The sequence below is a fragment of the Halichoerus grypus genome, chromosome 6, assembly GCF_964656455.1.
Source record: "Halichoerus grypus chromosome 6, mHalGry1.hap1.1, whole genome shotgun sequence".
Classification (NCBI taxonomy): Eukaryota; Metazoa; Chordata; class Mammalia; order Carnivora; family Phocidae; genus Halichoerus; species Halichoerus grypus.
In genome coordinates, this window is record NC_135717.1 from 174319807 (window position 1) to 174343439 (window position 23633).

Below are 23633 nucleotides of genomic sequence, written 5' to 3' on the forward strand. Positions count from 1 at the left end.
CCGGTAACGACACACTCTTGCTATGGACCAGCGCCTGCATCGTCCTCCCATCCCCATCCCCGGGGCCGGCTGCTACCGCCCATCCTATTTCACGGGTGGCAAGGCTCCAAGAGGTGTGAGGCCGGCGGTGGTCCCTCAGTCGTGAGGCTGGCGGTGCCAGAACTCACTCGGTCCCGGCTCTGTCCCACTGCAGACCTCTGGTGGCCGCCGGCCTGAGCATTCGGGGATGGGGACTTGGGACCCGCGGCTGGGGACCTGCACCCCCCGGGGCCTGGCTCAGGAGGGGCCCGTCCAGCAGGTGTCTGCTGGAGGAGCTGAATGGCAGAGAAGCCCCTCGGAAGAAAGAAGGCCAGGCCAGAGGGAGCCTTGGTTCTTTTCTTGGAAAAGGTAGATGGAAATCCTACAGTATTTTTAGCCCCTCTCCACGCTCCCCCTTGTTTCCTTCATGTCGTCCTAGACTTCAGATCAAAATGAAACTGGCATTTCTGCATGGATTCGTTTTAGGATGGAGTGCCCCGCAAACACATGGTTCCCCGCAGGGGGTGGAGAGGGTCCCACACGCGTACGTGACTGGCACAGCCTCCAGACTTTACAGGCCTACGGGCACGCATCTCCGGCCTTCCTGGAGCTCGGTCTGGGCAGGCCGAGCAGGGCATGGAGGAGCAGGGCACACCAGTTGGGGCCTCAAGTCCAAGCCCCCCGGGGATGTCTGCTCCTCAGTGTGTTCAAACCTAGGGTGGGTGGGTACGCTCAGCCGGCCACGCTTCCCCCTTCAATTGTTGCCACCCATTGCTGCTCCTGGCAGCCGGGACAGAGGATGCAGGACCCACTGGGTGGGGGAAGGCCACCCCACGAGCCCTCGTCCTGCAGAGGAGGGGCTAGGGCAACTGCCCCTCTCGGGGTTACACTCAGAGTTCATCGCTGCCCCATCATGCCAAGGACCTGAGCTCCCAAGGATACAGGTCCCACATACCCACACGCTCTCAACAGCCAACATTCTCCCCTCCCCCCACCCCCCGCAGGAGTTCCAGAATCAACCTCCCATGTGCCTGGAAGCAGCCGTCCTGAGACTGTGGGAGGCCCCCTGATCTTATATCCAAAGAGTCTGTCCGGGTTCCCCTGGCTACCTCTTGGTGGGGGGCTGGGAGCTGACGCAGGTGTCCTCCTGGAACAGGAGTCCCGTCCCCCTCCAGCTGCCGCTGCAGACTCAGGGAGAAGGGAACACTTGAGGCAGCCAGGGCCACTCATCCACTCGCCCCGACTGCTGAAACTCCTCGCCTCTCTGCGTCTCCATGGCCTCCCCAGGAGGCCACTCCGGAGCCTCGCAGTGGGAAGGCTCTCTGGCTGGTCCCCACTTCGCTATCTGTGCCTTTGCTGAGGTCTGGGCCATTCTGTCTTATCTTCCAGACACACACACAGGCACTCACAAACACACTCACACACCTACAGACCCCAGCACTCGCATGCATGCACATGTGTGCTCACAGTCACACACACATACATTGCACGTATGCACACACTCACACGGCTCTGAGAGAGAGGCCTCTCCCCACCCAGGGAGTGGGATTTCTTGTACAGGAGGGTCACAAATATCCCCTGGCCACCTCCCATCTCCCCAGAGAACCCTCTGCCCAATGCCACCTCAACAGAGGGGTAGAGGGATGGTCATTTGAGGCATCTGCCTGCATTTGCTGAGGCTCTGTGTCTTAGTCAGCTCCAGCCGCAACAAATCTCACAGGCTGGGGGCCTCAAGCAGCAGACATTCATTTCCCACACTTCTGGGGGCGGGAAGCCCGAGCTCCGGGGGCCCACACCGTCGGGTTCCGGCAAGGACTCTCTTCCTGGCTTGCAGATGGTCACCTTCTCACTGTATCCTCAGGGGGTAGACAGAGAACTCCTCCTGTGTCTCTCCTTCAGGACACTAATCCTATGGGGTCAGGGCCCCACCCTATGGCCTCATGTAACCTTGGTTACTTCCTTGGAGACCCCATCTCCAAATACAGTCATTCTGGTGGCTCGGGCTTCAACATACAAGTTTTCAGGGACATAGAACCCTCCCTGGTGGGGTGATAGGCCCATTCCTCAGGAAGCAAGACCCCCAGGCCCACTCTGGAAGTCAGAGGAGGGTCACCATGGGGCCACGACCCCAGCCCGGTCACGGGAGCCCTGCCTGCATTGTGGCATTTAGGAAAACTGGGGAGGGGGGTGTCATGGTAGTCTTCCTAGTAACTTTGCCTGCCTGTACCCCTTCTAAAAGTTAACATTTGCTTTGGGGTGTGTGTGTGTGTGCACCCCACAACAGCCCCCACTAGCAGGGGACCTCAGTGGGGATGGCTTTGGACCACGAGGCGTCCTCTGAAGTGCCCACTTTGTGGTGTCAGTCTCTGGAAGGGCTAACTCCCGCTTTCAGGAAGGTACTGCTGGGCGCTGGGTGGCCAGAGGCCCAGGAATCACAGGTGGGAGGAGACCTGAGCTCTGGAGGCAGAGAGAGCAGGGGGTTCCCTCCCTGTGGTGGAGCTGCCTGAAGCTGAGGATGCCCCCAGCGAAGGAGGGGAAGACTCCAGGATAAGGGAGAAAGGCTGGGAGCACAGTGTGTGCCTCTAAAGATTTGACTCATTTGTGATTTCCCATTTGACCATGAAAGTAATATTTGGCCTATAATTTTTATTTATTTATTTATTTTTAAAGATTTTATTTATTTATTTGACAGAGAGAGACACAGCGAGAGAGGGAACACAAGCAGGGGGAGTGGGAGAGGGAGAAGCAGGCTCCCCATTGAGCAGGGAGCCCGATGCGGGGCTCGATCCCAGGACCCTGGGATCATGACCTGAGCCCAAGGTAGACGCTTAACTGACTGAGCCACCCAGGTGCCCCTTGGCCTGTAATTTAAAAGAAAGACTGCTGGGTATAAACCTAGAATGGCTGAAAGTGGGTACTTGAAATGATATTTGCATGTTTGTAGCAGCATGATTCACAGTAGCCCGAAGGTGGAGCAACCCAGTGTCCATCAACCAACAAGCAGATAAACCAAATATGTTCCATCCACACAGTGGAACATCGCTCAGTCTTAAAAAGGAAGGAGATCCTGACATCTGCCACAACATGGATGAACCTTGAGGACATTATGCTCAGTGAAATACGCCAGTCACAAAAGGACAAAGGCTATAGGATTCCATGTTATATGAAGCCCCTTGAGTCGTCAAAATCATAGAGACAGAAAGTAGAAAGGTGGTCGCCAGGGGCCTGGGGAGGGGAATGGGGTGTTAGTGTCTAATGGGGACAGAGTTTCAGTTTTGCAAGATAAAGAGAGTTCTGCCTGCTCACACCATGCAATGTGAATGTACTCCACACTTAGAAAGGGTTCGGAAGGAGGGAAGGGGGTGGGAGGAAGGAAGGGAGGAAGAAAAGAAGAAAGACCTCCTTCCCTCCCTGCAACACTTCCCTTGGGGAGTGTGGAGTACCCCACACTGGGCCCTCTGTTGAGGCCTGAGTGGGGGGAGCATTATTCCAGGGAGGGACTGTGGTCCCTGAGCTCCAGGAGTGTCCATCAGTGACCTTGGGGATTCAGGGGAGCATCAGCCAGGGATGCAATGGGCATGGGCTCAAACCCCTAATATCACGATGCTCTTCCGCTCTCTGCCTCCTGAGCACATGGAAGGCCCACACTTCCTTGTCTGCTTGTGGTAGGTGGGGCCACGTGACCAGCCCTGGCCAATGAGCTCTATGCAGAAGGGATGTGGGGCCCTTTGGAGCTGCCAGGTGGAGACCCTCCTGAGTTCATCTTCCCTCTGAGTGGTGATTGGCAGGATTCCAGATGGGACTGTTCTGCGAGATGGGGTCTTGGGGGCTGCAGACATGTGGTGTGAGTGAGAAGTAGACCTAAGTCTGTGTGAGCTCCTGAGACTGGGGCATGTTTGTTACTGTGGCATAAGCTGGCTTGACCTGACTGATACACTCCTCTTTCCCAAATACTCTAGAAGAAAGTGGTTCGTGACCGGGGAGAAGGTTGAGTGAGATATACTGTTTTATGTGTTTATGGGTATTGTGTGCCCTCCTGGGTAGAGCCGGGACCCTGGGCTCTGATCCTGAATTGGTCACTGCCTTGCTGTGTGATATTAGGCAAGTCCTCCATCCTCAGTTTCTGGCATCTGTAGCAAGGATTTTTCCAAATATAAAATTCTGTGACCTTGGTGATATTTCTTTGCTTGTCCATGCACTGTGGACACATGCAGAGCGCGAACGTAAGATTCTAAGCTCCCAGACACCATCGTCCCTGATTAAGCAGCTCCGTGCAGATGACAATGCATTGGGCAGACAAGCACTTAATGGGTTTTGACCTGAAAGTGATAATGGCTTAATAATAAACGGATGGTCTTACCCCAAGAACGCTTTTCTTCATTGACTAATGTGTTTGCTTAGAGCTCAGAACTGCTTTAACAGGCTGTAAAAAGCTAGAAAAAGGTAAAGTATCATCCACATCATCACAAGAAGAATTTCTCATGCTGACATTTCTCTTTTCACTATGGGGATTTATGTCAGCCTGTGTTTGGTGGGGGAAGAGGAACGTAAGACCTGGAGGATGTGGAATCAGGCAGGGTTCTCATTTGCAAGCAGCTGAAGCAGATTCTGGCTGATTATAGAGAAGGAGTTCGTTAAAGGATGTTGGGAGATCCCAGAGTTGTCAGGAGCTGGGAGAGCCAACATGGAGGTACTGTTCCCTTCCAGGAACAGTGCCTCAACCCACCCCAAAGGACAGACCTGATGGGAAAACAGCCACTACTGCAGTCCCTGCATAGGGACACACCCCCCCCAGCGCTGAAAGGCCACCCTGCACAGAGATACAATGATCGCACAAGATGCTCCCATTGCACAGGGATGCTCCCACTACACAGAGATGCTCCCACTGCACAGGGATGCCCCCACTGCACAGGGATGCTCCCACTGCACAGGGATGCCCCCACTGCACAGGATGCTCCCACTGCACAGAGATGCTCCCACTGCACAGGGATGCCCCCACTGCACAGGGGTGCCCCCACTGCACAGAGATGCTCCCACTGCACAGGGATGCCCCCACTGCACAGGGATGCCCCGACAGCACAGAGATACCCCCACTGCACAGGGATGCCCCCACTGCACAGGGAAGCCCCCACTGCACAGGGATGCCCCGACAGCACAGGGATGCCCCCACTGCACAGGGAAGCCCCCACTGCACAGGGATGCCCCCACTGCACAGGGATGCCCCGACAGCACAGGGATGACTCCACTGCACAGAGACGCCCCCACTGCACAGGGATGCCCCCACTGCACAGAGACACCCCACTGCACAGGGATGCCCCAACTGCACAGGGATGCCCCCACTGCACAGGGATGCCCCAACTGCACAGAGATACCCCCACTGCACAGGGATGCCCCCACTGCACAGAGACACCCCCACTGCACAGGGATGCCCCCACTGCACAGAGATAGCCCCACTGCACAGGGATGCCCCCACTGCACAGGGATGCCCCCACTGCACAGAGACACCCCCACTGCACAGGGATGCCCCCACTGCACAGAGACACCCCCACTGCACAGGGATGCTCCCACTGCACAGGGATGACCCCACAGCACAGGGATACCCCCACTGCACAGGGATGCCCCAACTGCACAGAGATACCCCCACTGCACAGGGATGTCCCCACTGCACAGGGATGACCCCACTGCACAGGGATGTCCCCACTGCACAGGGATGCCCCCACTGCACAGAGACGCCCCCACTGCACAGGGATGTCCCCACTGCACAGGGATGACCCCACAGCACAGGGATGCCCCACTGCACAGGGATGCTCCCACTGCACAGAGATGCTCCAATTGCACTGGACCGAACCCATAGCTACCACCAGGACTGATACCAATCATGTCCCAGGTACTTACTTGTAGCCACTGCAGCCTCCCCCACCCCCCACACTGCACATTGCCCAGCTGCCCTTTCCACTATAATATATTCCAGGACTGCTTCCTCCCTAAGCACGGACATCACAATGGTGGAGCCTAAGTCCCTGTCTGGGCCCTGGTTGCAAAGGAGGCTGGGTAAACCCGTTGTCTGGCCACCTTTCACAGAGACTAGGAAGAGTGGGAATCCCAGTGTAGCAGGGGTGTGTGAACGGTGCATGGGGCCAGAGGGCACAGCCAGTGTCCCACCCTGATGTCAAATACGGCATTAAGAGTGTGGCCTGCTCAGTTGCAAATCAAAAGGATTCCAATAATTAGGTCCAAACGATCCCAGAAAACATTGTGGAGGGTGCACAAGGGTGGTTTGCAGTTTGCATGGAGTGCTAACAACCAGATGCATTTGCTCTGAAATGCAGGCGGGGCCCAGGCTAGGAGGGTGGAGTGGTAAACCTGCCCAGAGCTGGCCTGACAGCTGCAGGGAAGCCCCTGGCCTCGCGGGGTCTCAGGGGCCTGGCCCGTGAGGGAGAGGAGTGGGGCGCGATCTAGATCCCTTTAGGCTCAGTCCAGCCGCCGCGCCCACACTCAGCAGGGAAATTCTGGCTTTGAGGTTTTAATAAGGTTCAAAGCAGAGCAAGTCTTGGCTCTAGCAGCTGGCCGGAGAGTTAATTTGCGAGAAAACAAATGTGAAGCCTGAGACCTTGGACCAAAGGATCTTTATTTCCTCCTTCCTTCAAGCTCTCCAACCCCCAGTGCTTATTAATGTGGAATTTGCTGCTTGGGGGAGAGCCAAATCTCCGACTTCATAAACATTTGTAAGAGCAAATTTAATAAAGCCAGGAATAATGCCATTCAGATGTAATTCCTTCGTTTCGCATTATTATTCTTTGTCTTCTATTGCAAGGCATTTGAAATGCACGGAGTTATTGTTATAGCCACAAAAGGAAATGAGTAACTGGTGGCTTGCTGATTAGACTCACTTGGGGAAAAACAGAAAAAAGAACCTAACTGAGACCCGCCTGGGTTTTGCTGTTCCTTTCTGTTTCTCTTTCCTTTTACCATGAATGGTGGAACACACCTGCATTGTTTCCCCTGTAATCATTCTGTATTATTGCTTTATTGTACATATTTTATTATCACTAAGCTATAGTTGTGGAATTTGTAAGAGATTTTCACAAACACAAATGCGAGGAGGGTGGCATCCCCCCTCCATGTCTTAATACCATGAAATTATGGGGCCAGCCGCACACCAACTGGAAGATGTTTTCTCTTGCTTCTGTCCAAAGTTGCTTTTTAAAACAGAAAACCTGCAAATTGTCCCTCTTTCGTGGGAGACCGAGCTTGCTTTGATACTAAAAAAAAGATGTTTGCCTCCCAAAAAGGAAAAGAGAAACGGCACAAAGCGCTAGATCAACCCGATTAAGTGTGTGAGTCGCTGGCGTAAATCAAATCCTTGATGTCATTGTCATGTTTTGAGAGCGAAGTATTTGGTGTAGAAATAGGCCCATTCCTGCTCCGTCCAGAGGCTCAGGTGCGTATGTGTGTGAGAAGTTAGCACTACAGTCCCCTCCTGGCTACCTGGAGTCCTTCTGCAGCAAGGAGGGTACGTAATAATACTACGCAGGTGCACTGTTAGTTGAACAGGCCGGCTGGTGGGGATGGTTACAGATTCTTTGCACAGCTGCTTGCGTGCTGATGTCCCCGGGGCGCGGGCATGCAGGAGCGCCTGGCTCCGGGGCCCCGAACAGACCAGGTGCGGCCACTCACTGCTGACAAGATCCTAAAGCAGGGAGATGAGTGGCGGTGACATGGGAAAGGAGTTTATTTCAGTGAGGCCGACGCCGGGAAGACAGCGCCCTGACATATCAAACACTGTCCCCAAAGAGCTGAAAAGATGTCCAGGTTCATATAGGGCAAATGTGGGACAAAGGTTGGTAGGTACATGCGGGTGGGCCGTACGGGTCAGGTCGATCATTGTTGTGGGCTCAGTCACCTGGGGGACTTGCTGGCTCAGGGTGGGCCCCGTTGCTTGAGCGGGTGGTTTGGTTCCCATCAGGGGATGCTTTGCCTGCAGGGTCCTTTCCCTGAGTTAAGAGATGCGCTGGAAAGAACTTAAAAGGTACAGAACCGAGGTCAGCGTGGAGGCCGTGGGAACCCTCTTTCAATGCCAGAAGGAAACGGGTCATTCTTTCATTCACATTGGTTGGGGCTGGTGCCAGCTCTGAGCCAGGCAGTGAGCAGACAGCCCCGAGGCTCCGGCCTGCCATGGAATGGGAGCAACCAGCGTTTAGAGCCGGGCACCGGTCCTGTCTACACTAATCCATATTCATTTATTTCATGGTTATTATTAGCAAAACTGGCGGGAAGCTGACTGTCTTTACTTTGGGGAGGATAAGGTCTTGGTCTAACTCCCTTCCCACCCCTGGAATGGTTATGCGTCTTAGGCTCAGCCAATCAGAAGCCTTCCCTGGGTTTTTGGGGTTTTTTTCTGCTAGTGTTGTCAGGAGAGAAATTCTGCAATTTGCCTAAACGGTGTAAGGTGTGTTATCAGAGGATGCTTTGGGTTGTAAGAAATAGAAAACTCCAAACTAGCGTAAACAATGAGAGAATTTATCGGTGCAGCGAACTAGAAAGTCCAGAGGTAGGGCAGGCTTCAGGACAGGCTTGATCCAGGGGCTCTTCCATGTCACCAAGGACCCAGTTCCTTGCTGTCTCTGTTTAGATCTCTTTGCTGTATCTCTTTGTGGTCACAGGTGGTCCAGTGTCTCTAGTGCACCAAACCTCCTCATCTAGGTTGGGGGAGAGAAAAGGAGAAAGCAAGATTTCTTTCCCCCCAACTATTCCAGCTGGACTGGCCTGAACTGCTCGCTGTGGCATGAAGAAGGCCTGTGTTGACTGGCTTAGGCCCAGTTACTTCGAGAACCTTAAAAGCGCCACCGGTTAAGAGGGGTGATATCATGCCGACTGGCCTCTGCAATCAGATCCCCCCCTAGAGGTGGGGAGAGGTCAGTACGCCTGATTGATTATCTCGGCTGAGGTGTGGTGTCTACTGGGCTCCATAGAGCCCATCACATGCCATCCACCAGCAGCTGTGCCACCCTCCACGCAAGGCAGCCTGGGATTGTGGAGCTGCTTGTCCCTCCCCACCCCTCCTCCCCCAGAAGGGGAGAGGAGGAAGGGGAGCACTGGAGCTGGGGCAAGGCACGTCTCATGAAAGGATCCTCTGGCTGCTGTGTTGCGGCAGATCAAAGGGGCCAGGGCAGCGCGGGGGAGGCCCCGTAGGAGGAGGCTGCCGCATGAGCCACGTGAGAGGTGCTGGTGGCCTGATCTCTTTGGGCCAGCTTGGTGGGGAGAAGTGCTGGCACCATCCTATATTGACAAGTAAGAGCCATCGGGGCTTGCCAAGGGACCACGTATGGGACATGCGAGCTGGAGACGAGCCAAGGATGACCCCAAGGGTCTGGCCAGCGCCGGTGGAGAATGAGATAGGAAGCCCAGGAGAGGAGCTGGATCTGGGCGCTCAGGCCTCCACATGGAACTGTCGGGTGGGCAGTCAGAGGCAGGACTCTGGTCAGGAGACAGAAGTTAGGGATCATCAGGGTATAGCCCATATTGAAAGCAGGACACTGGATGAGATCGGAGAGAGTGTAGGTGAAAAGGGGGTGCAGACACGGCCCTGGGGCGTGCTTCAGGGCAAGGACAGTAACTGCTCCCATGGACAGAAATACAGCACTTGGCCCAGAATCACCCTTTAGAGGCCCAAGTCTTCATCACACTGCCTCCTCCAGGAAGTCCTCCGTGCTCCTGAGAATGGGTCAGGGCCGCCTCTGGGATTGCCCGGCCGCTGTCTCTGTGGAGTTCTGGGCTCAACGTGGGGTCCCCACCGCAGTCCCGGGAAGGCTGCACCTGGCCCAGAAGACGGCTTGGGAGATTTTTCTTGAATGCTTCCTCTCAGCTCCTTGTACATCCCCCTGCTCCGCACCTCACTTTGCAGGTCCCTAAAATGGGGAAGTGGATCAGCAAGGAAAGTGCCAGCCCCAGGGATGGGTGCTGTGCCAAGTAGGGGCTTGAACAAGGCAAGACTCAGGGACGCCTTCGGAGCTAAGGAAGAGGGGCTCGGCGCTCGCTGCACCTCCCCCTTCCGCCCCGCCCAGCAGGCGGGCTCACCTGTGCTACCCGGTCCCGGCCCCGCGGAGCCCCGGGCGACCCCGCGGAGTCCCCGCTCCAGAAAAGTCGCACTGCGCGGGCAGGGGCGGGGCGAGGGGGCGGGCCCGGCGTGGGGGCCACTTCCGGGGCGGGGCCAGGTGATCGCCGCGCAGCCGAGCGAGCCCAGGTGAGGCGCCGGCGGGGCCGTAGGCAGGTAAGGCCCTGTGTCCCCGGGAGGGAGCCCGCCTGTGCCTCGCGTGGGGACGCCACGCGGTTCCGAGGGTGTGAGCCGGCGGTCGGACTGGGTCCCCCTCAGGTGGGCCCGGCGACACGTGACGTGGCGCAGGGACGCGGACGAACCCAGAGGCCTCGCGGGAGGGGGGGGGTGGTGTCCCTTGCCCTCCCCGCCCTACCCCCGCCCTCTGGTTTTCCTCGAGCACGCTCCTCCCCCTCCTCGCCCTGCACCCACTCCCCTCCTTGCTGTCTGCCTCTCCTCCCCTTGCTCGCCATGCACCCCCTCCCTCCCTGTTCCCCTCCTTTCCTCTCCTTCACCCCCTTCCCTCCCTGCTCCCGGCCTGAGCCCTCCTTTCCTCCCCCTCCTCCATTTCCCGGCCTTCTCCCCGCCTCTTCTCCCCCTCCTCGCCCTGCACCCACCTTCCCTGCTCCAGGCCTTCTTCCCTCCCCTCCCTGCCTCTCCTCCCCTTCCTTGCCGCTTTGCACGCCCTCCCTTTTCGCCCTGCACCCCTCCCTCCCTGCCACCCTCCTCTTCTCTCCTTCCACTCCCTCACCCCCTCCCCTCCCTTCTCCGGCCTTCTCCAGGCCCTGCCTCCCTCCCCCTTCTCACCCTGCGCTCCCACCCTCCCTGCTCCCCTCCTCTCCTACCCCTTCTCGCTCTGCACCCCCTCCCTCCCTCCACTCCTCCCCTTTCTCGCCCCTGACCCCTTCCCCTCCCCCATTTTCGTGTTTCTGTCTGGCTGGGCTGTCTCAGTCCAAACTTTCTCTAGCCCCCCATTTCCCTCCCCTAATTGCACACTGTACAGGCCCATCAGCCCCCTCATCCCAAACCAGGGAGGTGGCAGGCATCTTTCCATTTCACGGATGAGAAAACCGAGGCTGAGCAGGTGCTAGGCTGATTCAAATCCAGGGCTCTGGCTGGGCTGCTGGCTGGGTCAGCACCAGGGATGGAAAGCCAGGAGTTAGCGGGCCAGACAGATCACGAAGCTCGTCAGTCTCCAGAATCAGTTAGAGGAGAGGCCCTGGCTTCTTTCACTGTTCTCAAGCCCTGGCATGGGGCCGGCCTGAGAATTCCGGGGCTCACTGACTGCAGCACTGGCTTGGGGTGTGTGTGCCGGGGGGCTCCTCAGGCCCCTGGAGAAGGACCTGCAGAATCGTCAGGAAGCGGGCTCAGGGGAGGAATTCCTATGGGGTGGGGACATGGCCTTGGCCGTCTGGTGGCCGCAGACTTGGAGGTTTTGTGTCAGTTCCGGAGAGCGCGCTGTGCTTGCTTCCGGGCGGCTGTGACATGCAGGGTTAACATTCGTCCAGGTGAGAACTCAAAATTTAAGACTCAACAGTGAACATCCTTTGGTTGGTCTGTTGGCAGTTTGGGGATCTTGTTTGTAGGTTTCTCCTTTAATACAGTGACTGACCATTTCTCCGTCTAACACTGCGGGTGGGGGGCGGGTGAACAGGGACACAGGGTACTGGGCTGAGCCCAGCTCTCCCTGCCCACAGGGGCGAGTGGAAGGTCAGGGAGGGCATCCTGGAGGAGGCAGCCATTGAACTGGAAGATGGATGGGAGGTGGGCATGGAAGGGATGCATGTTGAGGTCACACAGAGGCTGGGGGATCATTCACCTGTTAGATGGGTCGGAAATGCCTGTGGAGGACCTGATAGGTGGAGCCGATAGGAATTTACTTGGACGACATCACTGAGTCATTGAAATGTGACCTCAGTGAGGTGTTTTAAGGTCTGGAAACTTACTCGAATAGACATCCTGTGGACACATGGCTTCTCCCTAGCAAGCTGCTCCAGGCTGAGTCAGTCGTGGGCACGCCATAAATGGTGGCTTCAGTTAAAGAGGGGACAGCAAGAGCTCAGACCACCCTTGAGGTGCCTGGGGTGCTTGTCTTCACCACATCCAAGAATCCATCCCATTCTTTGATTTTTTTTTTTTTAAGATTTTATTTATTTGAGAGAGAGACAATGAGAGAGAGAGAGCATGAGAGGGAGGAGGGTCAGAGGGAGAAGCAGACCCCCTGCTGAGCAGGGAGCCTGATGTGGGACTCGATCCCGGGACTCCAGGATCATGACCTGAGCCGAAGGCAGTCGCTTAACCGACTGAGCCACCCAGGCGCCCCCATTCTTTGATTTTTAACCCTCTTTTGGGGATGGGGAAACTGAGGCACAGAGGCAGCAGGAGGGGGAAGGAGCTGCAAGAGGAGGCAGAGACCTAGTTTTTGATCAGGTCACTTTCTCTCCCAGGGACTCAGCCTCCTAACCTGTGAAATGGCCCCGTTGGCCATTCTTCCCCAGAATAATCGTGGTCACCGTCACTAAGGGCCACCAAGCCCTAACTGCAGGCTCAAAGCAGCCTCACGAGGCAGGACTGTGACTGTTCCCTTTTACAGATGAGGAAACGGAGGCAGGGAGGCTCAGGTGACTTTCTGAGGTCACAGGGCCAGCGGGCGGAGAGCTGGCCTGATGCCCGCTGTGCTGAGCTCCGCCTTCTCGGTGGTGACCTTCGAAGCCGGCCGCTGACCGCCCTTCAGAGCTCTACGAAGTTAGCCTCGGGATGTAAGAATGATGTTTTCAGTTTCTTTTCAGATAAATTGTTAAACTTCTCCATCAATCCTTGGGTTGAAATGGATGCTCAGGGAAAATGTACCGTGTGTATCCAGGGGCTTCCTGGGCCTCCCGGAGCACATTTGAGGGGAGCCCTTCTGGGCCCGGCACGGGGGGTGGGGATGGCCTGGAAAATGCCCGTGTGGGGCTCTTGCAGGTGACACGCTGCTCCCGAGTCCTGCCCAGCCAATTGTGTGGAGGCTTCTGGAACTTCTGGCAGCCAGCTCTGGGTGCTGTCCAGGTTTCTGGGTCCCCGGAGGGCAGGAGACCTGGCTGAGTCATGGTCCCTATTTTCTGACCTCTCAAATGGGCTACATCAGCAGCAGGTTGTCCCGAGGCTCCGAGGGGACGGTGTGAGCACTCGGTAGGGCTAGGAGGCTGCTGAACTCAACAGCTGGCCCCGGAGCCTGACTCCCTGACCCCGGCTGTGTGACCTGGAGCTGCTAGCCAGAGTTGCTGGCCACGCTCTGTGCCTCAGTTTCCCCACCTGTAAGATACAGACAATGTTATTACCTACTCATAGGGTTATTGGGAGGGTCAAATGAGTTAGTTTGCACGAAGCGCCGAATACAAGGTGTGGTACCTTTGTAAGTGTGTTTATCAGCATCGGTTCTACCCAGGGACCGTGGGAGAGCACGAACTTGGGTGCAACCTGTTCCTATCCCTGGCTGAGGGGCAGCAGTTCTTTCTTCGGTGACCCTGGACAGGTGAGCAGTTCATTTTGTGTTGAGCCTGGTGACTGTCCATCAGAAGGAACTGGTTTGGCAGGTCAGGAGTCCAGAAACTCCTGGGGAGCTGTCCCCTCCCCTCCCCCCACTGGCGGACGGTAGGTAGGCAGGCTGGGCGGGCACATTTGTTATCACCGACAGGAAAGCTTTGGTGGTTGAAGCCGGGGAGGCTTTTGAACCAGCGGGGGTGTGGGTGGGGCTTCTGGAAAGTGCCTCTTCTTTAGGGATTCTCCTCTGTTAAGTTCTTGGTGCCTCTGAGGCACCTGCAGCTCCCAGGTTTGGGAGCTGGGAGCGAGAGAGGGACCGCCTTTGGTTCTGTCCTGTTAAAACACCTTGCAGTTTTTTTATTCATTTGTGTTTTCTTATTTGTGGAGAATTTCAGACATTTGGAAGTAAGCAGGACGTCCCAGCATCGGGCCCTGCTGTGGCCTAGGCTCACCCCCACCTGCTTTTTCACCCCCAGACCTCCATCCCACTTCTCGCCACCCGCTCACCCCCTCTTCCTTTCCTGCTCCTGTATGATTTTAAAGCAGTCCCCAGACCTCAGACTCCATAAATATCACACTGTGAATCCCCTTTTTTAACATGACCACATTACTATTACTACGCTTAAAACAACGAACACAGGGGCGCCTGGCTGGCTCAGGCAGTGGAACATGTGACTCTTGATCTTGAGGTTGTGAGTTCAAGCCCCACAGTGGGTGTAGAGATTACTTAAAATGTTAAAAGAAAACACAGCATAATTCCATAATATCCAATGGCCAGTTAATATTTGGATTCTCATTTGCTACAAATACTAGTTTGTATGTATGTATGTATGTATGTATGTATGTGTGTGTGTATTTAAAGCTTCATGAGTGATTCTTTTTTTTTTAAGATTTTATTTATTTATTTGTCAGAGAGAGAGCACACAAGCAGGGGGGAGAGGCAGAGGGAGGGGGAGAAGCAGGCTCCTCGCTGAGTAGGGATCCCGATGCGGGACTCGATCCCAGCACCCTGGGATCGTGTCCTGAGCCGAAGGCAGATGCTTAAGTGACTGAGCTACCCGGGCATCCCAGTTTTTGTTTTTGTTTTTTTTAAGTAGGCTCCATACCCAGCGTGGAGTCCAGAGTGGGGCTTGAACCCATAACCCCTGAGATCAAGACCTGAGCTGAGATCAAGAGTCAGATGCTTAACTGACTGAGCCACCCAGGTGCCTCCCCCCCAATTTATTTATTTATTTTAAAATCAGGATCCAGATAAGGTCTGTGCATTTTGGGCAGTTCATCTGACTTGTGCGGCACGGCCCTCCCTCTTTGGGACTGGCTCGTGCTAGCGGTCACATCCACGGTGACCGTTACGATGGTTTGTCTCCGGACACACTGCCCCTTGGGCGTGATGGCACCCCTTTCACTTGATTTGATCCTCATGGAGGTGTTGGCGGGGCTTGTGCCGACTGCATGGGTCAGGAAGTGGGGTCTGAGGGGAGCTGACAGCCCCGCTGAGGTGGCACCATGAGGAGAAATGACCGATGACTTGGGCGGGACCAAGTCCCTCTGACCCTGTTCCTGCTGCTCACGGCGGCCGGAGCGGGGACTGAGTACAGGGGGGAGCAGAGCCAGGTCCCTGGCTCTGGGAGGGAGAATGGCCTGACCTTCCCCTGGGACCTGGGCACCTTTTTCTCTGGCCACATTGAGGGTAAGTCTGTATTTGACCTGGTCATACTGTCATTGGATCTTTCTATAAAGAGGTGTCTGAAGGTGGAAGGTGGGTTTATTGGGGCCCTGTGGACCCCACTTCAGTTTCCAAGGAGGCGCCTTAGCAGGTAGATTTGAATTCAGATGAATTATTATTATTATTTTTTTAAGATTTTATTTATTTATTTGACAGAGAGAGACACAACGAGAGAGGGAACACAAGCAGGGGGAGTGGGAGAGGGAGAAGGAGGCTTCCCGTGGAGCAGGGAGCCTGACGCGGGGCTCGATCCCAGGACCCTGGGGTCATGACCTGAGCCGAAGGCAGACGCCCAACGACTGAGCCACCCAGGCGCCCTAAAGATTTTATTTATATGAGACAGAGAGAGCAAGAGAGCACGAGCAGGGGCAGAGGGAGAGGGAGAAGGAGAAGCAGACTCCCCGTTGAGCATGGAGCCCCACACGGGGCTCAATCCCAGGACCCTGAGATCATGACCTGAGTCGAAGTCACACGCTTAACTGACTGAGCCTAGGTGCCCCTATTATTACTATTTTTAAAGATTTTATTTTTTTAAAGATTTATTTAAAGAGCAAGAGAGTGAGAGCAGGGTGGGATAGAGAGGCAGAGAGAGAGGGAGAAAGAGAATCTCAAGCCGACTCCCTGCTGAGCACAAAGCCTGACACGGCGCTCAGTCGCCCGACCCTGAGATCATGACCTGAGCTGAAATCAAGAGTCAGACACTTAACCAACTGAGCCACCCAGGGGCCCCTTTAAAGATTTTATTTTTAAGTAATCTCTATACCCAACGTGGGGCTTGAACTTAAAACCTTGAGATCAAGACTTGCACGCTCTACTGATTGAGCCAGCCAAGCGCCCCCAGATTGAATTTTTTTTTTTTTAAAGATTTTATTTATTTATTTGAGACAGAGAGAATGAGAGAGAGAGAGCACATGAGAGGGGGGAGGGTCAGAGGGAGAAGCAGGCTCCTTGCTGAGCAGGGAGCCCGATGCGGGACTCGATCCAGGGACTCCAGGATCATGACCTGAGCCGAAGGCAGTCGCTTAACCAACTGAGCCACCCAGGTGCCCCCCAGATTGAATTATTGAATTGGACTTGAACCAATGGTAATAATAGAAACCACATATGGGTCCCTTTACTCCCTTCAGGAGCTGGGGGTTCCAGGTAGCCAAGACAGCATGTGCAAAGGCCCTGAGGCAGGAATAGCTTGGAGTGTTTGAGGGGCAACCTCAGACAGATTTGAGGCCTGTGTGGCTGGAGCAGGGAGAGTGGGGTTGCATGGAGGTGGCATGAGGTGGTGGCGGGCCCAGGCATGAAGAGTCAGTCTTTCACGTGTTTGCAGGGGTTTGAATTTTATTCCAAGAACTGCAGGCAGGTGTTGGTGCTCAGAGGGTGTCAGGAGACATATGGATTGGGTAGTTGGAATAGCAGCACTAGGAGAGAGAGGTCTGGGCCCGAGATATGGGTTTGAGGGTGGAGAGCACGGCGGGGTTGAACATCCCTTAGGAGAGGAGAGGTCCCAAGGTTCCTCCACCCTGACGGGTCTGAGTTGTATGATGGAGATTATGGCAGAGGCCCCAGCTGTGTCCTCTTCAGGGACAGAGCAGCCTGGATGGCGGGGAATGGAGAGCGAGGCGGGCAGTGGGAGTGACCTTGAATTGTTGGTAAGACCGGGCCAGGGAGGCCTTGAATGCTGGACTTTGTTGTGTTTACTTTGTCTGTTCTCTTGTAACAGACACTCCCAGCCCTGGGATGGTAAATGTTGGGACTCAGGGGTGGGTTAGGCACGGCCTTGGCTGTCAGTGAACATATGGTGATGGGTCAAGGACACACAGACACATGGTGCAGGCTGATGAGGGCTGTGATGGAGCTAGGGGCTGCCAGAGCCCAGAGGAAGCCTCTCTCCCAACCTTGGGAAGGTGTGGCTTGGGTGGGTGGGGTAACCAGGGCATCAGGATGCTTTTGATTATAATGAAGAGAAAACCCAATTCCAAATTGGCCCAAAAGTCAAGGGTGATATATTGGCCCATGTAGTTGAAATGCTCTGGCAATAGGATGGATATCAGGTATGGCTTGATCTGGGTTTGGCAGTTCCCTGCCTTTTTTTTGAACCTCTGGATCTTCAGCGAGGAGTGAGTTGGCTGCAGCCATTTCAGGCCTCATCTTCATACATGGCTATGTGGAGAGAGACTTCTCCAGTGGTCCTCTCTTGAGATCTTGCCCAGAAGCATCTGGAAAACCTTTCCTGGTGCCTCACGGGTCTGAATGAACCCATTCCTGTGACCAGAGAAATTGCCATGTGCTGATTGGCTCACTTGGCTCCCCCAACAAACCTTTGAGAAGGGAGATAAGCTTATTCTTAGGTATACCAGCAGGCCACCTGGGAGGGCTGTGCAGGTGATTGCGTTCACCTCGGTGAGCACCTGGGAACCCCAGGCAGGGCACCAGGAATGCTGGGGAGGGAGCAGCCCTGTCTGCCCAGCCGGCTGTGGGAGCAGCTGAGTCTTGACATTGGTGTCTACAAGAGCCACGGGAGGGGCGGGCGGCCCCCGCAGTGGGACAGATTCCTTTGCCCTTTCGGAGTACCAGGCCTCTGGCAAGGTCGTGCAGCAGGCGGCAGCCCATCTGGATCTTGCTGCCGGTGTCTCAGCTGGGTGTCGTGTGCAGGTTCTAGCGGCTTCTGGCCCTCCTACCTGGACCAGTGGTCGACACGTGCCTTCTTGCCAGCGTCCGGGACTCAGTGCTGTCTGTGAGGAAGAGTGGATAGTGGGGGGTCGGATTTAATGAATTTGGGGGAAAGCTGAAACAAAAGCATAAAAATTACTTTTTATCGGGGGGGGTAGGTGGGGAGAGAGCACTCCAGCATGCACGCACACCGGGGGAGGGGCAGGAGAGAGGGAGCTTCATCTCAGGACCCTAAGATCATCACCTGAGCCGAAATCAAGGGTTGACACTCAAACAACTGAGCCACCCAGGCACCCCTAAAAATTACTTTTTTTTTTTTTAAGATTTTATTTATTTATGAAAGAGAGTGCGCGCGCACTCCAGCACGTGCATAAGCAGGGGAAGGGGAGGGGGAGAGGGAGACTCCAGGCCAAGCAGGAAGCCCGATGTGGGGCTCGATCCCAGGATCCCGGGATCACGACCTGAGCCAAAGGCAGATGTGTAAACCACTGAGCCACCCAGGCGCCCCTAAAAATTACTTTTTATGGGGTACTGCTAGAGACCCTGGAATCCCAACTCAGTGGTGACCCCTCCCCCTTCCCCCCCCAGCTGTGGGCAAGGGCTCTGGCCCCTCACATGTGTACACTGCTTCCCCTTCCCCTTGGGTGTGCCAGCCCCTCTCCCTGGGCCTTGGCGCCTGTGAAATACGGGGTTAGGGGCCCTCCCCTCCTCCCGGATCCCATTAACAGAACCCCGTTCTGAGATAAAAGGCGAGCCCTTCCTGCACACGACCACACCACTCAAATTCAATTTAGTGCTAATTTGCCGGAGGTAAGTAGGTGCTAATTTGTAGCTACTGCATTAAGATAATTGCCGTGAGGGTCTGTTTGTGAAATGTGCAAATATATTTTTATAGCAACAAACCATTTTGCTATGAATTATAAACAGACAAGTCCAGTGACTTGAAATCTCTTTTGCATAACATCCACGTTGCAGCACGCCTGCTCGGGTCCACGTTTCCAGCCAGCACAGGCACCCCCTTCCCGGCAGGGGCTCCTCGGGGCCGGGCTCACAGCGCAGGGGGAAGGGCTTGGCACCGAGAGTCCCATGTGGTGGGTGGACTCAGGTGGAGGGGGACGGAGCTTGTGCCCCGCAGCCACCGCCCAGGAGAGAAAGTGTGGTTGTAACGTCTGTGCGGCACTGAGTTCTAGAGATCCTGGGTGAGCAGGTCCAGGCAGCAGCTCAGCCCTCAGGAAACTGATCTGGTGAGGGAGGCCCATGGTAACGTCATGTAAGGATCACAGAAAGAGGTGTGCACTCGCACGCAGTAGGGGTTTATGGACGAGGGTACAGGGCACTAACGGTGTGGGAGAAGTTGCAAAGGGGGGAATTCTGTAAACACAGGAGGCGAGGATGAACAGAACGTGCGGGATGTATGTGGTCTCTGTGCTAGGAAGAGCTTCTTAGAACCCGGGGACACTCCTGAGTGATGGGAGCGCCTTTTCTTATTCATAAAGGGTCCCTTTTAACCTTCCCTGAGTTTATACTAATGAGGTGACTCAGGCTGGGCCCCTAGAGAGGGGACCCCTCCTCCTGATTAGAGGGTTAGAACTTTCAGCCATACCCCTCGACCTCCAGGGAGGGGCCTGGAGCTGGAGATTGAGTTCCATCACCCACCTGCTGAACCGGGTCGGAGCTCTGAGACCATGAAGCTAAGAGAGCTTCCAGGCGGGTGAGGACACGGAGGTGCTGGGAGGGTGGTGCACCCAGGGAGAGGGAGGCTCCATGCACACCCCTCCCTCCATACTTGCCCCATGCGCATCTCTTCTGTTGCCCTTTCCTGAGTCATATCCTCTCCCATAGACCAGTGATCATAAGTAAAGCACCTTCCTGAGTTCCTGAGCTCTTCTGCTGAGTTATTGAACCTTATGGTAGTTATGGGAACCCCCGAATGTGTAGCCATGTCAGATCGGAGTACACCTTAGCGTGGATACCTGGGACTTGGGACTGGTGTCAGAAATGGGGGCAGTCACTCGTGGGACTGAGCCCTTAACCAGTGGGGTCTGTGCTGACTCTGGGTAGTTCGAGTCAGAATAGGATTGAATTGTGGGACTCCCAGTTGGTGTCAGAGAATCAGGGAAGTGGTGTTGGAAAAACATCGTTGCTGGAAGAAAATGCCACACAGGGGCAGAAAGAACTTCGAGGCTCAGGGAAGAGTCTGTGTAATGGCCCTGGGGTAGGCAGGAGCAGCACGGGGTTTGGGAGAGCCTCTGACACAGTTTCTGTGGCTGCAGCCATAGGAGAAAGGTGGACGCCCAGGGTGAGGGAGTGTGGGTGGAGTCGAAGCTGGACTTGAAGCCTCAGGCTGAGGGGCCATCTCCTCTCCTTGAACCTGAGCCTGCTGTCTTATTTGTAAGGCAGGTGGGGCTAGAAGTGCCTTTCCTCATTCAGTGTCCCTTCCTTGCAAGGATCTGGGTGCCCAGTGCAAAGCTACATTAAAAGATCATTTACAGGGGCGCCTGGGTGGCTCAGTCGTTGGGCATCTGCCTTCAGCTCGGGTCGTGATCCCAGGGTCCTGGGATCGAGCTCCGCATCAGGCTCCCTGCTCCGCGGGAGGCCTGCTTCTCTCTCTCCCACTCCCCCTGCTTGTGTTCCCTGTCTTGCTGTGTCTCTCTCTGTCAAATAAATAAAATCTTTAAAAAAAAAAAAAGATAATTTCCAGAAAAGGGATAAAGCTGTGACTGTCCTACCCATATAAACATGAGCACGTGTTAAGGATTTTGTTGAACTCACGAGGGAAGCAGGCAGATGTCGTCACTGGTTGAAAGGAGGATCTGAAGTGCAGAGGCATTTACAGATGGGGAATATGGAAATGAAAGTAAAAGGGAGGGAATTGGGGGCGTTTCCGGGGAGGAAGAGGAGGGGAATGGGAAAGGACGAACTTCCACCAGACAGGATGGAGCTTCACGTCTGTAGACAAGGATTGTTTTGTGTTGCTCTCAGATGTCAACAGTTTGCAGAGTTATAAAACAGCTCCCAAAGGATGGAGTCAGATAGCCCAGAAGGGTGTCTCTGTTCTAGAAAACGTATAGTTTTCCATCAAGGCACAGGTTTGCCCCCACACCTATGAGAAGGCACCTGCGGGGACTGGTAGTCAGTGCAGGAAATCTGCTGGTAGCGTGAGATTTAAATAATAGTTCAAGATCCTTGATGAGGAAGGGGGCTCTCATTGCAGAGACCAGCCTAGGAGTCACAGATGCATCCTGGTGCAACCCAGAGCAGCACCTTGAAGAACTTCCTGGAAGGCATTCTGATATGACAGAATTAACTGGTTGGCACAGGGGGTGGAGTGGGGTGGTGGAATGTGCCAATGGTTACTCTCCTCTTTGCATTTAAAAGAATATGTTTGACATTTCCCACCGTATTTGGAGTCGTTTGGGTTCTAGGCTCGAATCAGGAGACCTGGTTTTAAGATCCAGCTCTCCACTGACTTGCTGTGTGGCTTTGGGCAAGTCCCTTACCCTCTCTGGGCCTCTGCTTTTCTGCTGTACAATGACAATTGATGGCACAGTATGTTCACTGTGGTCCTTCCTGGCGTCACTGTTTTTGGTTCTGATAACCCATGGGAAGGAGAAATCTGAGTGTGTAAGAGGTTTGTATCAGGTTCTCCAGGGACACAGAACCAATAGATATGTATATATAAAGATTTTTGTTTCAGGGTATTGGCTCATGCAGTTGTGGAGACTAGCAGATCTAAAACCTGTAGGGCAGCAGGAATTCTATGTTGTAGTCTTGAGGCAGAAGTCGGTCTCTGAAAAAACCTTAGCGTTTGCTCTTAAGGTCTTCAACTGATTAGATGAGGCCCACCACGTTATGGTACATTATCAGCTATGCACAAAGTCAACCGATTACGTTAGTCACATCTACAAATACCTTCACGGCAACATCCGGGCTAGTGTTTGACCAAACATCTGGGCAGCACTGCCCAGAGGAGTTAACACATAAAATCAACCATCACAAGGCCAATGGGACCAGACTTACCCTGGTGCCAGAGCCCCACTGCTCCCCTGGGTGCCTCCCAGCCAGTCAGCACCACCTGGGCTCCTGGACCTGCAGAAGACAAAGCGGCTGTGCCTGGTGGGAACAGGACACTGGCCTCCCTGAGGAACTCCCAGGCTCCTTAGCGGCAGCAGCGGGAATGGGCTTCCTTCTCCTGCCCTGGCCATGCTACCATCCTGTGTGGGGTGGGGTCCCACTGCCCCCATGCAGCAGGGGAGAGGAACTCCCAGACTCTGGTGCAAACCCCGGGAGCACTCCAGGATGGGGGGGAGAGCCTTATTTTACTCTCAAGTATAGGATTGCGGGGGTGGGGGGTGGCTCCCAGGGTTCACCCTGACGGATCCACACCCCCACCCCCCAGACTAGCTGTTGCCACAACAAGGCACTGATTATGCGTGGCATGCCCACGTCTGAGCCTGCAGACTTCGAAACAAAGCTGCCTGAGCTTTCTGAGGTAGGCGATCTGGGTAAAGGTTTTGAGTCTGTAAAGAAAGAAAGAGTAAATATCACTCTGTTTGGCTCAGGCGGACTCTGGAGGAAAAACGAAGCCTTCCTGGGTCAGTGGCTTTGAACTCCCACCTCCAGCCGGTTCCTTGCCAGGACCCCCAGGTGCGCTCCTCGGCAGGGAGGCCCTTCCCCAAGGGCACGGGAGCAGGCAGACGCCTGGGTCCGTTCTGGTTGTTCACCCTGGTGGTCAGAGCCTCCTGCGAGGCTTTGAAGTGAGAATGTTCCAGATGTGCTCTCCACTGGGTCAGGTGGGTCAGGTGGGTCCCTCAAGAATGCCCCCAGAAGGTTGCCTTCAAGCTGTTGGTCTGGCTTGTAGCAGGTGTATCGGTCCAGGCTAGCCCACAGAAGGGGCGCGTGTGGGACTCGGGAAGCTCTGGGGTGGGGACAAGGCGGCCCCCTTCCATCATCGAACTCCAGGGAGCCCCCCTTGCCTGGCGTGAGGGATAGCAGAATGACAGGGTGGCGGGGAGTCCCCCACAAGACGGGGTGCCCCCCTCCCTGGCAGCAGCAGCCCTTGGCACCCTTGTGTCTGGCCGCCAGTCTCGTCGGGTGCCCCCGGGACAAGTGACTAAGGTGAGCCCTGTTGTCGGCTCACAGGGCTCCCTGACCAGTGCTCCTCGCAGACCAGCTGCCGTGGCCGTGGTCAGAGCTGTGGGTGTAGATGATTGAGTTTCTTTTCTCCCTTTTGATGCAAGTAGGGGGCGGCTCGCAGCCAGGCCTGGTGTCAGCCCTCCCACCCGCCCTGGTGCCCAGTGAGCTGCCCCCAGCTTGGGGAAAGCCGGATGTGGAAGGTGGCCCAGGGCTCCCAACGTGGGCACAGTGGGCCACGGGGTCCGCATCGGGCAGTGCCGGGCCTCCCTTGCCTGGGGCTCTGGGCGCTGCATCCTGCCAGCTGGCTGTAGGGCTCCCCTCCCGTGACCTGCCCTGCCCTCAGAAGCCGTGGCCCCCGGGGTCAGGTGACCTCAGAAAAAGGCAGGAGGTGCAAGCCGGGGGAGGCCGTGGGCAGAGGTGGTGGCAGGTCCAGGCTGGTGTGAAATGCGGGGCTTGAGGCATTGTCTGGAATTG

The 23633-nt window shown here is 55.4% G+C and overlaps 1 protein-coding gene across 2 annotated transcripts in view; it reads left to right on the top strand.

The window, feature by feature from the left end:
• The first annotated feature begins 7673 nt into the window (after positions 1–7673).
• The window catches only part of ARHGAP8 (Rho GTPase activating protein 8), a 69083-nt gene continuing 53123 nt past the window's right edge, over positions 7674–23633 (top strand). The window contains exon 1 of one of the 2 annotated variants that reach the window (XM_036084064.2): positions 7674–7830. In XM_036084064.2, coding sequence (XP_035939957.2) covers positions 7722–7830 — 109 coding nt within the window. In that variant the 5' untranslated portion in view covers positions 7674–7721. Of the gene's footprint in view, positions 7831–10213; positions 10289–23633 lie in introns of those variants that run through there. The other variant, XM_078076724.1, reaches the window with a different exon arrangement.